At 46.6% G+C, this 16,528-nt stretch overlaps 2 protein-coding genes across 7 annotated transcripts in view; both read left to right on the forward strand.

Moving 5' to 3' along the window:
- The window catches only part of RNF19A (ring finger protein 19A, RBR E3 ubiquitin protein ligase), a 1,069,816-nt gene that overhangs the window by 681,798 nt on the left and 371,490 nt on the right, over positions 1-16,528 (forward strand). The window lies entirely within an intron of this gene.
- SNX31 (sorting nexin 31) overlaps positions 1-16,528 on the forward strand; it is an 87,087-nt gene that overhangs the window by 34,501 nt on the left and 36,058 nt on the right. For 5 of the 6 annotated variants that reach the window (XM_085021996.1, XM_085021997.1, XM_021089041.2 and 2 more), the window contains 4 exons: positions 1,943-2,053; positions 7,528-7,618; positions 10,092-10,179; positions 13,673-13,742. In XM_085021996.1, coding sequence (XP_084878122.1) covers positions 1,943-2,053; positions 7,528-7,618; positions 10,092-10,179; positions 13,673-13,742 — 360 coding nt within the window. Of the gene's footprint in view, positions 1-1,942; positions 2,054-4,172; positions 4,306-7,527; positions 7,619-10,091; positions 10,180-13,672; positions 13,743-16,528 lie in introns of those variants that run through there. The other variant, XM_085021998.1, reaches the window with a different exon arrangement.

The raw sequence follows: 16,528 nt of genomic DNA on the forward strand, positions 1-16,528 counted from the left end.
ATCTTCTTGATCCACTCCTCTGTCGATGGACATTTAGGTTGTTTCCATATCTTGGCTATTGTATATAGTGCTGCAATGAACATCCAGAGTACATGTGTCTTTGCGAGGGCCAGAGATCAAACCTGAATCTTCATGGATACTAGTTGGGTTCATCACCATTGAGCCACCATAGGAACTCTTCTTTTTCTTTGTCTTTTTTTTTTATTATTATTATATCTGAAGCAGTTTGCACAGAGGACAGTTATCAGTAACATGATCTAACAATACACTTGTCTGTAATAAATACATAGATATTGTATTTACTCATCAGTAACATGCTATTTGTAAATGTTGCCTGTGTATGTAGATCTAATACATTCCCAAAACATACGCTGCTCTTGGGGACCAACCCTTTGGAAAGCAGTCGCCTTTCTCTTCTAAAGTACTTAGATTCAGAATCATAGCCATTTTGTTCATTTTAGGTAGGTGGGTTCAGGGTGGGCGTGATTCAAATTTAAAGTCAGGGAGTTCCTGTCATGGTGCAGCGGAAACAAATCGAACTGGGAACCATAAGGTTTTGGGTTCAATCCCTGGCCTCACTCAGTGGGTTAAGGATCGGCATTGCCATAAGCCGTGGTGTGGGTCGCAGACACGGCTCCAATCTAACGTTGCTGTCGCTGTGGTGTAGACCTGCAGCTGAAGTAACTGGGCTGTGGGACTTGGTTTGTTGGACTCCGTGGTTCCCAACAAAGCCCAGTACCTAGTCTGTTATGTCTGAATAGCGGGGGTGGGTGTGGGTGGGTTGGGTCAGGAGGACTAAGGAAAGGGCAGGTGGGTGCTGCCTGTTAAGGGGAAGGGCTCTCATCTGGTCAGCTGACCTGAGCCCCAACTCCATGATCCCCAAATCATCTTATCATTCATTGGATCTTCTCTCCCCCAAACTGGTACCAGGAAGGAGGTGACCTGGCTGTAAACTTTCTGGTCACTAAAAATATACCTCCTTCCTGCCCCCCTCCCCATCTCCATCCACTCTATGGCTAATTACTAATATTCCGGTTTATATACTCATACGCTCAGAACACAGAACATGACTTGAATGACTCCTTTCTCGGGTCTCCCAAGGATGACACAGCACCAGTGCTGTTCTAAAAGCCTAGGAGAGAAGGCACCTCATTGCATGCAGTGGCTGTGTCAGGGCTTAATCCCATGGTAGAACCTGGGGTGAGAATGGCCGTGACCTGGATCAGCCTCTCAGAGAGGAAGCAGCTCTGTGGACTAACAGGATCCCATTCGGGAGATGCTGAGATCAGCCATCCCTAGGTGCAGGCACCCTGGGAGGTCTGCCTGGGCAGCCACTGGCCCTGCCTACCCTGAGACCCCTCCCTCTCTGGTCACTGAGCGGCAGCCTCAGCCTCGCGTTTCCTGAACTCCGATGAGCTTCGCGTGTCTCCGACACGCTAGGGGGCGTCAGCTCACAGGGCACCTCTGGTGCGCATGCGCCTCCCCGAGGGACGGCCAGAATGCGGAAGGGCTGGGCGGAGCTCGGGGATTGGCCACCAGCTAGAGACTTGGTTGCAACTTCAGAATTTTGCTACAACGGAATCATGAATTACTGCACATAATGAACTTTTAGGGATGCTTACAATGAGAGTTAAAATCTGGGATGACTACGAGTCATGTGGATGATTTTATCAAAAGCTTTTTTCCTAAAACAGACTCCTGGTTAATTTGGAAATTATTCAAGCTGCATGTCATCGCTTTGCCCGGGCTCCTTTCCACCTCCTCCTGCCCCCCATCCCCCAAAACCGCCCCCACCCCCCAAAACCACCCCCCGAAATCTGCACTTTCATGTGCTTCGGTTACTGTGAGCCCACAGGCCCAGGGAGAGAGAGCTGACTGTCCCCCGCTGTGACACGCCCTACAGAAGGGCACCCAAATTAACCGTGCTGCCTTTTGCTTACAGGACACATTCAGCATCACTACCAAGAAAGTGCCTTTGGATGTACTTCTGCCTGATGAAAGGAGCATTAAAGTCGAAATTCTAACATCGGATACTGCTGAAAGAGTCCTGGAGGTAAGCTCTATCTAAACTCCAGCCTCAGAACTGAATTCAGGAGTCATTCTGTTTGAAGGCACAGACTAGGACACAGTGACTTGACTTATCTGTAGAGAGGCTGGCATTTCTGAGAGACAGATGGAAGAATCTCAGCTACAGCCAATCCCCAGGTTCTCTTTGTTTTTTTTTTCCCCCCTGTGGGCATCAGCTTTCCAGGTCCTTCCTAAGGCTGCTGTTGGTTCCATGGAGCTCAGCCAGGAAAGTGCCCTGCAAAGATGCAAAGTGCCTTATTATGGGATGTCCATGGTTGGGAGCAGGAAGGAGGATGGAGCCCACATGAGTCTACCTAGGTGGGCTGGCAATAGGGTCTGGCAGAGAGCAACAGTGAGGTTCTCAAATCCAGAAAGAGTGGTCCCTCCTCCCTCACAGGGAAAACCTCTGAAATCAACACTTGGCACTAATTCTGGGTCCATAGGACCAGGCCCGAGTTCTAGTCCATTCTCTGAGGACTCAGAGGAAGAGAGCCAGAAAGCACCCTTCCTTCTCTGGATGCTCCCATTCCCAGCTCTGCCCCTGAGGCCTTTCCTCCATGGGAGCTGGGCAGCAGAGAAGACAGTATCTTCTTACCCACACACTGCTCCATGCTTGGCTCCCAGACCTCTTTCCTTGGATGCGTTTGTCAACTGAAATAAGGTAAAATGAGGCAGCTCAGAGTGGTCAAGAAGACGTGTGTATTTGGATATTGCCAGAAAAATTGCCATTCGGGACCTGCTGGCTGGAGAGGCTGCAAGAGCATCCGCTGAGGGTTTGGGGCAGGATGGACTTACGGGAAGAGGATGTAAAGAGGAGAGAGTTCAGTGAGAATCTACTCAAATGAAAACAAACAGAGACTGGATTTGAAAATTCCCCGAACAGACCAAGCCAGTCCAGCCACACAAACAAAGCTCAGTTCCACTGACATTGTGAGACCAACCTGACCTGGGTCGTATCTTGTTTGGGTCTCTGGAAACCGTAAGCAGAATTTCCTGAGGCTGATATGAGGCAACCCCAGACCATTTCCCTATCGTCTAAAAAAATTCCAGTATTATCATGTTTCTGTGACTCGGGCGTCTTTGGGAAATCTGCTTCTTAGTCCTTAAGCTTTGTCTTCCTGTTGTGGGGTTTTTCCATCTTTTATCCTCTGGTTCCACTTTAGATTGAAATTCTTTCCCAAGTTCTAATCCTTCAGAGAAACATACGAGGGAGAACCAGAAAATATCAGCAGGAGGGCATGGGACAGTTTCTAGGACCTTTCCAAGGATGGAAAGTTGGTGCTGGGATCCTGGTGTCTGCCGCCTCCTGAGCGGGATGACCAGAAGTGCTCCCTGTTGGGCTCCTGGTTCCCAAGCCCGCCTTTCCCTGAGACCCTGGGGGCTTCCTCCCTGCGTCATTCATCGCTCCTCTTCCCTGCCTGGAGATTCCAGCCTGCTCATGCCCTCCTGGTTACATCCCTAGATGAGGAAATACCCGTTGTCTAGCCCTTGTTCTACTCGATTAGTGATTAATTTTGAACTTTCTTCCTACTAAAGTCACTGCTTACAGCCTTTCCTTGACTCCTGGTTTGTGACCTGGTTGCCTGGTACCACCAAGCCACCTGGTTGCTGAGTTCAAGCTTTGAGAAGTTACCCTTGGCTTCTCCGCCTTCATCCCTGTATCCTGCTAACATGACATCCCAAGTATCCTATTGATCCCTCCTCCTCCATCCCTATACCCCTAGCAGCCCCCAAACTAGTCTCCCTGCTTCCAGTCTTGCTAATCTCTACTGATTTCCAGGATGATCTTTCCAGAAAGCACCAAAGACCCTTGATGCTTAATGCTTGAGAGGATTTATACCAAGAGCCCCTAAAACACAGAAAATAGTTCCCTAAATTGCCCTCCCAGGACTTACAGAGTGAGAGACAGACACGCCAAAGGAGGAGGAGAAAGCAATAATGAGGATAGGGGACGCAAACTCAGATGCCTCTGGGGCCAGGCAGGTGAGTCAGGGCTGCAGCCGTAGGGTGTCGGGTCATTTGGAAATGGTTGGCCTCTGGAGAGCTGGAAAGCACCTGACCTGCCCGGGGTCAGCAGTATTAACATGTTTTTCACACACTGGGCTCGCTGGCCAACCTAGACGTGCCTGTGGCTAAAGTCGGCTGCTGGTGGGAACTTGGGATCTCTTCTCTCTTGCGGTTAGGGCAAGTCCTGGATTCAAATTACAGCGCCGCCATGTCCTAGCTGTGTGAGTTTGGGTAAGTTAATTTTTTGAGACGCTGTCTAAGTAATTATAGAAACAGCTCATGATCCATCAGCAGTGGCAGTTATAGTTCTTTATCACTTTTGGTATTGTTCTTTTTAACTTTTTTTTTTTTTTTTTTTAAGGACTGTTCCCACAGCATATGGAAGTTCCCAGGCTAGGGGTTGAATTGGAGCGGCAGCTGCTGGCCTACACCACAGCCAGTCAGGATCTGAGCTGCCCATGAGACCTACACCACAGCTCATGCAACCCTGGACCCTTAACCCACTGAGGGAGGCCAGGGATCGAACTTGCGTCCTCATGGATACTAGTTGAGTTTGTTATCACTGAGCTACAACAGGAACTCCCTTTAACTTTTTCTCTTTAATTGAAGTATATAGTTGATTTACAGTGTTGTGCCAATTTCTGCTGTGCAGCATAGTGACCTAGTCATACATATATGTATACATTATTTTTCTCATACTATCTTCTGTCATGTTCTAGCCTAAGAGACTGGATTTGTTCTTTCATTCCAGTGTTGTTCTTTTTTTTTTTTTTTTTTTTTTTTGGTCTTTTTGTCTTTTCTAGGGCTGCTCCCGCGGCATATGGAGGTTCCCAGGCTAGGGGTCCAGTCAGAGCTGTAGCTGCCAGCCTACGCCAGAGCCACAGCAACACGGAATCTGAGCTGTGTCTGTGACCTACACCACAGCTCACGACAACATTGGATCTCTAACCCACTGAGCAAGGCCAGGGATCGAACCCGCAACCTCACGGTTCCTAGTTGGGTTTGTTAACCCCTGCGCCACAACAGGAACTCTGTCTGGTGTTGTTCTTGATATTAGATATTAGAGGGGATGCTGAATAAGTACAGAGAAGGGCAGTAAGTTTGGGGTTCCATGATGCCACCTGTTTAGTCCAGGTTCCCTTGTAACTAAGAGCCCGAGTTTAATATGAGTACATTAACCTCAGAAAAATGTACTTCCCCTCTTCCATCACATTGGCTTGTGGGAAATTCAAACCCGCGGCACAGACTTTACTGGCGCTGGAGGTTAAATGAAGTCAAAGAGTTTCCATAAAAGGTAAAGTGAGCACTTGGTCAAGCACAGATGTGCATTCTCTCCCCCGCCTGGGAAATCCTCTCCCCTGCTTAAAAATGTCATTTACATTTTGTAATTAAAAATCATTGTCTGTATCTTCTCAAGCATACTTGTCGCCGCACTCACTTCAGGTCTCCAGCCATCCTGCAGGCTTTTTAAGGACCAGCTACAAACTAAAATCTCCTTTTTTGTTTTCTCTGCATTTGCGCTAATGTGGTTTTACGGGGGTGGTGGTTGAGTTTTGAAGCATCGTTAACATTTGTTAAGAGAGAAAGACTATTGTGTCTGTTTTTATAATGCGTTCTCCTCTCAAAACAAGGTGTTTGTATTTCTGTCTTTATAGATCATAGGAGGCATCTCTGTTTTCTTTTTTTCCTACTCTGTCTTCCTTGGCAAGTAAGCTTGCTCTTTTCACTGAATGAGTCAGAGAAGAGAGAAATCTAATTTGAATGGACATGGGTCATATTTACTCTAGGAAAAGATAACTTTGTAATCTGTTACCACTGGTGCACCCTCAGCTCCCCCCAACCAGCCAGAGGAGCCCTGTATTTTGGTTTGGGTTTTTGTTTATTTGTTTTTTGGTGGTTGGTTTGTTTTTGCAAGAGCCTGGGGAAGAGAGTTAGGTAGAAAGAAGGAGAGTGGGGATAAATGTGGAGTAAAAGTTGTGCAAACTTCCCAGGCTCTTCTGTATTTTCAGTGCTGTACTGATAACCCCCACCCATACCATCCACCTAATTAGACTGTCTCACAAGGTAATTTACAGATCTCAGACAAGAAAAGTACCCCTTTGAGCCTGGTATTTATACAACTGCCACCTTGAGACCTTGGAGCCTGGTTTAAAAGGTTCGCTCACACATAGAGCTGTACAGGCGGACCGTCCGTCGTGTGTGGCAGAGGTGATCCAGCAGTGAAGACCAGGCGTGCAAAGAAATCACCCAGGAACCCAGCCTTGGGCGTGGGGGAGTGGGGCTGGTTGGATGGGAGGGAGCGAGTCTGTGGAAGCCCGAATGTCTGCAAGGGCAGGGTGGATGGATGTGAAATGTTACGAGATTACAGCCTCATGATCAGTTGGTAAAAACAAAGTCATTGCTGTTGAACTGAAAACCATTTGAGGTTAAGATCAAAGAGGAATAAGCAATGGGTCACTTTGCTGTACAGCACAAATTGACAGAACATTGTAAATCAACTATAATTTTTTTTTCTTTAAATCTTCTTTTATTTATTTATTTTTTTGTCTTTTTGCTATTTCTTTGGGCCGCTCCCGCGGCATATGGAGGTTCCCAGGCTAGGGGTCTAATCGGAGCTGTAGTCTCTGGCCTATGCCAGAGCCACAGCAATGCAGGATCCGAGCCGTGTCTGCAACCTGCAGCACAGTTCACGGCAACGCTGGATCGTTAACCCACTGAGCAAGGGCAGGGACCAAACCCGCAACCTCATGGTTCCTAGTCGGATTTGTTACCCACTGAGCCACGACGGGAACTCCTCAACTATAATTTTTTTAAAAATTAAAAAAAAAAAAAAAAGAAAAAAAGAAATGAGGGTAGCCTGTGCCTGCGAGCTGAGGTTTCACTGAGCAAAGACCACATACGTTAAACTTGACCATCACAGCAGACATCAGAGAGAAGCAGGCCTGGGGGGTCCTAGACTGACAGTGGCTTGTATACTTTTATATGCCAGCCAAGTGGTAGGGAACGTCCCTAATCCAGCTTCTGGGGAAGGAAGGTAAATTGGAGTGTGGGCCCCAGGGCCAAGTATCACAGAAGGACTGGGCTTCACGGAGAATGGCTGCTGCCCTCTAGTGGACAAGAAAGACCAAACAGATCTGGAGGACGTATACCCCTCAGAGATGGACTGAACCACTCTGAGCTGGGCCAGTTCATTCATGTCTATTGGAGGTGGAGTGTGGGGGGCGCGGGGAGACCTGATGACTGACTTTTATTTTCTTCACTGCAGTTTTTTGTTTCTAAATTTTCTAAAATGAATATGTATCCTTTTTAGTTGCGGGAAAGATTTCTTTTAATGCCCACTAGTCACTTAAAGCTCTTTTTATTGATGTTTAAACAGTTTGAAATTCTGCACATCACAGCGTGCATGACCAACACGCCTAACTTCTCCTTCTTCTTTCTTGTCTTTGGGTAAAGGTGGTGTCACACAAAATTGGACTGCGTCGGGAGCTGGTGGGCTACTTCGGCCTATTTCTCATTCGGTTTGGCAAGGAGGGCAAGCTGTCTGGTAAGAAGGAGGAAAGGAATGCAGGGCAGCCTGAGACAGGTGGGCAGATGTGGGCAGGCGCTCCGCCAGAAGATGTGGGGTCGCAGCTGAGGGGCCAGTCACCCCCAAGGGAATACCCCCATGTGCCCCGGTCCTTACTAGACTCTGGGCCCCTGGACACTTGGGAATGGGAGGTCGTGCCTTTGTTCAGGATGAGCGGGGGTGAGCAGCACCAGAGAGGCAGCATGGTCAGGAGCAAGACACCAGTTCTTTCTAGTAACTACACTTCATCTTGTGCCTCCTCGAGCCCCAGTCCTCCTGGCTGGTGTTCCTTTATCCCTTTGCTGACTGCCGGCCACCAGTCATGCCACAACCCCCTTGGTGCTGGGCTCCTGGCATCAGGACCTTCCATGAGACCACCTTACCTCCTTGTTAAGGAGTATTTTCTTTCTTTCTTTCTTTCTTTCTTTCTTTCTTTCTTTCTTTCTTCCTTCCTTCCTTCCTTCCTTCCTTCCTTCCTTCCTTCCTTCCTTTGGTCTTTTTGTCTTTTTGCCATTTCTAGGGCTGCTCCCACGGCATATGGAGGTTCCCAGGCTAGGGATCTAATCGGAGCTATAGCCACCGGCCTACGCCAGAGCCACAGCAACATGGGATCCGAGCCACATCTGCAACTACACCACAGCTCACAGCAACGCTGGATCCTTAACCCACTGAGCAAGGCCAGGGATGGAACCCTCAACCTCATGGTTCCTAGTCAGATTCCTTAACCACTGAGCCACGACAGGAACTCCCAAGGAGTATTTTCTATAAAATGTGAGTAATATCAGTAAATTCTTAGATTCTGTAAAAATATATATTTGGGACGATGACTGTAGCTTTGTAGTATAGTCTGAAGTCAGGAAGCCTGATTCCTCCGTTACATTTTTCTTTTCAACATTGCTTTGGCTGTTGGGGTCTTTTGTGTTTCCAAACACATTTTAAAATATTTTGTTCTAGTTTTGCGAAGAATGTCGTTGGTAATTTGATAGAGATTGCTTTAAATCTGTAGATTGCCTTTTGACAATACTGATTCTTCCAGTCCACGAACATGGTATATCTTTCTATCTATTTGTGTCATCTTGGATTTCTTTCACCAGCATCTTAGAGTTTTCAGAGTACAGATCTTTTGTCTCTTTAGGTAGGTTTGTTCCTAGGTATTTTCTTCTTTTTGATGTGATGATAAATACGATAGTTTCCCTAATTTCTCTTTCTGATCTTTCAATGTGAGTGTACTTTATCAAATTCATTGATGAGCTCCAACAGTTTTGTATTAATTTTGTATCCTGAAACTTTACCAACTTCATTGATGAGCTCTAACAGTTTTCTGGTAGTGTCTTTAGGAATTTTTAGGTATAGTATCATGTCATCTGCAAACAGTGATATTTTTACTTCTTCTTTTCCAAATTTGGATTCCTTTTATTTCTTTTTCTTTACTGATTACCATGTCTAGGACTTGCAGAACTGTGTTGAATAATAAGCAATAAGGTCTTACTGTACCACACAAGGAACTATATCCAATCTCTTGGGATAGAAAATGATGGAAGATAGTATAAGGAAAAGAATGTGTGCGTGTGTGTGTGTGTGTGTGTGTGTGTGTGTGTAAAATGACTGGGTCACTATTCTGTCCAGTAGAAATTGACACAATACTGTAAATCAACTATATTCTAATAAAAATTTTAAAAAAGGATACAACCATTGACGACCAAAAAGTATATATGTGCAGTGACATAGTGACTGATGTCGTGTTTCATATAGCTTTTGCTTTTCTCTTCAGTGTATTTCTAGGCATTACCAGTTATTTGTTGAGAGATGGTATTGGTTATCTCAGAATAGTTTATATATGTTCTCAGAAGCTGTGGGGAGGTGCTTTGGAGGTGGAAGTTAAGGAGTTTGGCTGTCACTTGGCCACCAGGACCTGCGAGCTGTGGTGTGCTGATGAAGGCACTGGATCTCTCCAGACCTCAGTTTCTTTCTGTCTGTCTTTCTTTCTTTCTTTCTTTCTTTCTCCCCCCCCCCCTCTCTTTCTTTCTTTCTTTTGCTTTTTAGGGCCTCACTTGAGGCATGTGGAAGTTCCCAGGCTAGGGGTCAAATCAGAGCTACAGCTGCCAGCCACAGCCACAGCAACGCAGGATCCAATCCGCATCTGCGACCCACACCACAGCTCACAGCAGCTCTGGATCCTTAACCCATTGAGCGAGGTCAGGGATTGAACCTGAGTCCTCATGGACACCAGTTGTATTCATTTCCACTGCGCCACAACAAAAACTCTCAGATATTGCTTATTTTTTGAATGAACTTCAGAAAGTTAAAAATTACCTTCTAATGCACATAGAGAATATTATTACTATGATTTTATTCCTTCCAATGGTAATGCTTTATTTTAGCATTTGTAAAGCACAGTATGTAAACTCTTTGTGCTGTTTCAACCAGTAAGATTATCTTTCTCCTTCTCTAGTCATGAAAAAATTGGTGGACTTTGAACTCCCTTATGTCAGCCTCCGAAGCTCTCAAGTAGAAAACTGCAAGGTTGGACTCAGGAAGTGGTGAGTGAACGTTTACTGTGACAGCAGGCACTTCGGAGTGATCAGAACTTGTCAGAATCTCACCACATCCAGCTCACGATCTGTCAGCGGGTGGAAGCCTAGGAGCTCGGGGAAGGTTAAGAGGAGAGCAGTGAAGAAGAGGCAGTGGGGAGAATGACTCAGAATGTTTATCCTAAAGAAAAGGATGCTCAGGATGCCTTTCTCTGGTCTCAAGTAAAAACGTGAAGGATGGAACTATATCTAGTCACTTATGATGGAACGTGGTAGAGGATGGTGTGAGAAATAGAATATGTACCTGTGTGTGTGTGTGTGTGGTGACTGGGTCACTTTTCTGTACAGTAGAAATTGACATAACACTGTAAGCCAACTATAATGGAAAAAATAAAAATCATTTTAAAAAAGCCCACAGAAAAAGAGAAAAAACAAAACAAAACCTGATGGATGTTATAGTGAGGATGGCAGCCGCAAAGGCAAGGCTGGGGTAGGGGGATTGGGGATTGAAGCAGGTGATGGTAAGGATTTGCAGGCTGTAGGCTGTTTGGGGCTAGATTACTGACTACTCAATTGAAGGACTTTGACGATGGTCACAAGCAAGTCTGATGTATCTGTTGAACTGCAATATTCCATGATGACAAAGAGTGGACTCAGCCACTCTCTGTATCTGGCTTACATTCCTAAAGGAGTCCACCAATACATGCATATATACCAGAGCCAGTTATATTTTCCTAGATTGATAGGACTCAATCTAGGGGGAAAAGACCCTGCAGATTTCCCCAGAAACAAGGGGTCCTGTAGAGAGCAGGCAACCCAAATAACCGTGAGAAGCAGGAAACGCCCTGAACCCAACCCCTACGCACATCCTACAATCCGGAATTCACAGTGTTTATGACCGTGGCCGTATCGTACTGCTTCTTTGGTTCACTCTCTCCCAGCTCAGTTATTCTGTAATCTGAACCCAGGATCTTTAAAGAAAGGCATTTTGAAATGGAGGAATAGTTGTTATCTTGACCTTGTGATGACTTGCTAGAGCTCCAGGCTGTGACTCTGAATTTTGGACGGAGATTCCCAGCAAGGCTAGATGTTCATATGTTGCTGTTCAGAGCCGGTCTGAGAATTGGTCCTCTGTGGCCTGGAGCCCTGAGAAGGGGAGAAGAATGTAGTTCTGTCTGAGGTTAGGGAGTAGCTATTCTTCTGGAAGCTGCCTAGTGAAACGGGGGCTAAGCACAGTTGTTCTGGGATCTGATTACGTGAATATAAGTCTCGGCCCTCTTAGAGTTTCGCTGAATTAACTTTAGCCAAGGTCTTCAAGCTCTCGAAGCCTCAGTTTCTTTATCTGTAAAATAGAAATAATAATGATAGACTCTAGCTCATAAGATTATAGTAAGAGTTAAAGTAATCCCATATGTGCAATAAATTTTGGTCATTTTTTTATTGTTATATTGATAATAATAAAGGTGATAATAGTAACCAAAAAAAAAAAAAAAACCCTGAGGCTTAGACAGTTTTGTCCATGAACTCTCCAGAGAACTTGAGATTAAAGGAGAGATGAGGATTCTGTCCCTCACCTGGAATTGGAAATTGGGCTTTGCCTATGTCATTATTATTATTATTATTTGTCTTTTTAGGGCCACAGCCACAGCATATGGAGGTTCCCAGGCTAGGGATCCAATTGGAGCTGTAGCCGCCGGCCTACACCACAGCCACAGCAACATGGGATCCAGGCCACATTTGCGATCTACACCACAGCTCATGGCAACGCGGGATTCTTAACCCACTGAGCGAGGCCAGGGATCGAACCCGCATCCTCATGGATGCTAGTCGGGTTCATTAACTGCTGAGCCATGATGGGAACTCGTGCCTATGTCATTATTAAATAGATAAATTCTAGATGGTAAGTGCAAGCAAGATAAAACATCTACCCCGTCACAAGCCTGGATCCCGGATCTGGGCAGATTGCCTTTGCTCATGGGCACTGGGAGGAAAGGAGGTCCCACTTCTGCTGTCAGAGCTGAGGACCAGGTCCCTGGAAGGGGAGAGCCTGGAGACAGGATCCTGCAGGTGCCTGGTTCTCTGTCCAGTGAGGTCTTACAGGTTGTGGGCAGGGAGGCTAGCTGGGCTGCCATGAGCTGTGGGGTTCCTGACATGTGAGGCCCTGCAGTGAGGCCCAGTGGTGGTTTTAGGAATTTTTCTCTGAATTCCCTGGTGCATCTTTCCAAAGATGGTACAGTTCCTTCCAGACCCGAGGGGGTCTGCCCTGGCCTCTCAGAGCCCCAGTCTGGGATGGGCCTGGGGGCTCTCTAACTCTGATGCAATAGTTGCTCTCCCCTGCCACACAGAACCCCTGGGCTGCAAGGTCCAATAGCTAAATGGAATAGAAGCAGGAGTGCTGCCGTCGCTTCTCCCACCCCTCAGAATGACAATGATCTTCAAGTGACATTTTCATCCTTTGCCCAGTTGATGCCAAGCCCATCGACTACTTCCCCTCCGCTGTGGAGAGCAGCGATTCCACTCACCTCTGCCTCCGGACTGGTTAGAGACCAGCCCCGGCACACCCCTTCCTGATGGTTTCTGTGGGTCCTTAACATACAGTAGCTGCGACACAGTAACTGTGATTGTCCTGGCAATCTGGATCTGTTAGACACGAAGGCTTGCTGTTTGCCACAGTCCAGAGGGGCAAGTGTGACTAGGACTCAGCCCCTGGGCTCATGCCTGGTGTCAAGATCAGCTTGATCAGAGCAGCCATCAGGATAAACTCGGGGTGCTCAGGAAGCACACAGGATGGGTGGCAGCACAGCCCTGCGGTGGCGTGGGGACCAGAGGCAGGGACCAGAGGCTGAGGCTCGAGGGAGAGGCCGAGAAGTCAGAAGTCGGGAAGGAGATTGATGAGGGAGGGGAGAGATGGAGCTGGAAGTGAACGTGGGATCTCCCATGAAGGGGCTTGGAAGCGAGCAGGATAAATGCCCTAACTCCTGGGACTGTCACAGTCCGAAAGGTTCCTGGGCAAAGACTACTCCTGTTGGACTGTGGAGTGTGGGAGCGCAACAGAGGTATAAATTCTGCTGAGGAGGGCGGCCAAGCAGCTCAGGCAAGAGATGAGGTGGCTGGGGTGCTGGGTGCTAATATGGGTGTGGATTCAAGGCAGAAGGACATGCCAAGTATTGTGAATGCAGAAAGGGCGTGAGGACTTTGTGGCCACGAGTGAGCCTGAGTGTGAACAGAAGTGGGGACCACTCCCTTAAGCCTTTTTTTTTTTTTTTTTTTTTTTTTTGCGTCTCTACACTCAGAGTCCACCAGGAAAGCTTACTCTATAAAGACACTAGGAAGCAGAGGGGTGGAAGGACAGTGGAAGACTAGGCAAGCAGAGGGCTGTGGCTTTATTAGGAAAGGGGACCTTGGTTCAAGGAGTTGAGGGCCAGCCCTTCAGAGAGCACGTGCTCCCAGGTGTGCTCATCAGCCATGCGGTGAATTAACTGAATGCTCCTGAATTATGCAGGTACCTGGACCCGTCCCTCGATTCCAGGCTGATGGACTGCAAGGCAGCTGTAGATTTGATCTACATGCAGGTGAGGGCAACCAAGCGCTAGCAGGACACCGGAAACTGGAGGCCATTTGCGTTTGAAACCTCTGGACCAAATTGGGGGCAGTTAAGATTTCTACCTCTGGAGTTTCCATCGTGGTGCAGTGAAAACGAATCTAACTAGGGCCCAGGAGGTTGCAGGTTGGATCCCTGGCCTCCCTCAGTGGGTTAAGTATCCGGTGTTGCCGTGAGCTGCAGTGTAGGTCGCAGGCGTGGCTTGGATCTGGCGTTGCTGTGGCTGTGGTGTAGGCCGGCAGCTGTAGCTCCAATTGGACCCCTAGCCTGGGAACTTCCATATGCCATGGATGTGGCCCTAAAAAGCAAAAAAAAAAAAAAAAAAGAATTCTATTTCCATACATCAAAGAGGCAAATTCATAGAAACGGAAAGTAAAGCAGAGGTTACCAGGGACTAGGGGGAGGGGAGGACTTATTGTTTAATGGGTACAGAATTTTCGCTAGGGATAATGAAAGACTTCTAGGTATAGACAGTGGTGGTAGGTGTTCCCCTGTGGCTCAGCAGGTAAAGGATCTGGCATTGTCACTGCTGGGGCGAGGGTTCAGTCCCTGGCCTGGGAACTTCTGCATGCAGAAGGTAGGACCAAAAAAAAAAAAAAAAAAAAAAAAAAAAAGCAGTGATGATTATACAACATTGCCCGTGTTTTTCATGCCACTGAAGTGTATACCTACAGATAGTTAGTAGGATAAATGTTATGTATATTTTACCACAATAAATAAATAACAACTAAATAAAAATTTAAAAAGAAATAGAGGAGTTCCTGTTGTGGCTCGGTGGTAACGAACCCAACTAGTATCCATGAGGACGTGGGTTCAGTCCCCAGCCTCGCTCAGTGGGTTAAGGATCTGGCTTTGCTGTGAGCTGTTGGTGTAGGTTGCAGATTCGGCTCAGATCCTGCATTGCTGTGGTTGAGGTGTAGGCTGGCAATTGCAGCTCCAATTCAACCACTAGCCTTGGAACTTCCATATGCTGCAGGTGTGGCCCTAAATAGCAAAATAATAATAATAAGTATAGCTTAGAGAGAAAAGAATTCTACTTCCATTTGAACAATCCCTCTGACTTGGCAGCTGACACTCTATCATCTAGGCTAATTTATATGAGCCTGGAAAGCATATCCTTGATAATTTGAAGTCACACAATCCCTAAATCTCTAGCATAATGTTCTTTTTCCCTGAGCCAGCAAGTAGTGTACCAGCTACCAGGGCCAGCTTCTTGGCCTTTGAGGCTACACTGCCCCCTGCCCTGCCTGCTCAGAAGTGCCCCAGGCTTGTTTAACACTCTACTGTCACATCCTAAAATTCTTGTGTTTTTTGTTTTTGTTTTTGTCTTTTACGGCTGCTCCCGCAGCACATGGAGGTTTCCAGGCTAGAGGTCTAATCAGAGCTACAGCTGCTGGCCTATACCACAGCCACAGCAATGTGGGATCCGAGCCATGTCTGAAACCTACACCACAGCTCATGGCAATGCTGGATCCTTAACCCACTGAGCAAGGCCAGGGATGGAACCTCATGGATGCTAGTCAGATTCATTTCTGCTGCACCATGATGGGAACTCTGAAATTCTTAATAATTTTTTAATAAAGGATTCTGCATTTTCATTTTGCATGCAGCTCTGCAGATTATACAGTTGGTCCTGTCTTGCCTGCCCTTCAACAAAGAGAAAAGTAAACTTTGAGTCCAGCCTCCCTTCCTTTCCTGACTCAAGGTGGGACGGTTCTGCTCAGCTGGGGATGGTCAGCAGATGCTGCCTCCAAAATGCATGCCGCTGGTTGCCCAAAACCCCACCTCCGGCCTGCTTCCCCAGCCCCCCTGCCAGTGTTCACCCCATAACTCAGCATCTTTGGAGGCCTGGCTTGGCAGTTCTGGGAGGAAGGTTTGGGAACTTCTTTTAAAGAGTTCTGTGGCTTTATTCCATGTTTTTGTCTCAAGCAGCAGAGTGGTGGGTCAAATTCCTGGCTCGTTCAAACCCTCCCAAGGTTTTCCATTCCCTTAGACCAAACCCCAAATGCTGACATATTTTGCTGTATTTTCTCCTTAGCATTTCCACCGTTTCACTGCATGTATAATTTGTGTTTACTGTCTCTCTCCTAGAATGATTTCTCCATGAAATCAGGAATTTGTTGGTTCATTGCTGTGTCTCCAGAAACTAGAACTGTTTCCTGGCATAACCTTAGCATTAAGCCTTCTGGTAGCCCCAACATTGTACTAATGTTTTAAATGCATTGTTTTTCATTTAAGCTGCATAGCTCTGTCAGGCAGTTGGTATCATTTTCATTTTTAGAAGAAGAAGAGAGAAAGTTTGCTGAGTAGCCTTAGACATAGAGGATGTAGAAGAGGGATTTAATAGTACTGATTTGCAGGTGGCTTTTGTGCAGTGTGGTTCTAGGCTGCTACACTCTAGCTTTTTGTAAACTAAGGAGGTAGAATTGAAGAGAGGGGAAAAGTGTAGGGTCTGACATTACTTTCAATGAGCTTTGCAAGGGGACAAGGGAATAATAATAGAACGTCCTGGAGTACTTTGAGTATAGCAAAAAGGTCAAGGGGTGAATTTGGGCTCTTTGGTTTACTGAAGGACATACAAGAGGAAAACCACATACTTCCTCAGGTGGCTTTTGTTTTAAGTAATTGCATTACTTAAATTGCACTGTTTTAAGCAAGTCTTCATTTTTGGAGTGGTTTGTTACACAGCAATAGCTGACTGATACATAGCTGTTCGTACTGTTTTCCCTTTCAGTGCATTAGGTGTGTTGTTGACCT

The sequence above is a fragment of the Sus scrofa genome, chromosome 4 (genome assembly GCF_054392235.1).
Source record: "Sus scrofa isolate SSC_HxYL_T2T_F1_AM1 chromosome 4, Sscrofa_HxYL_maternal_Yorkshire_Landrace_v2.0, whole genome shotgun sequence".
Lineage (NCBI taxonomy): Eukaryota > Metazoa > Chordata > Mammalia > Artiodactyla > Suidae > Sus > Sus scrofa.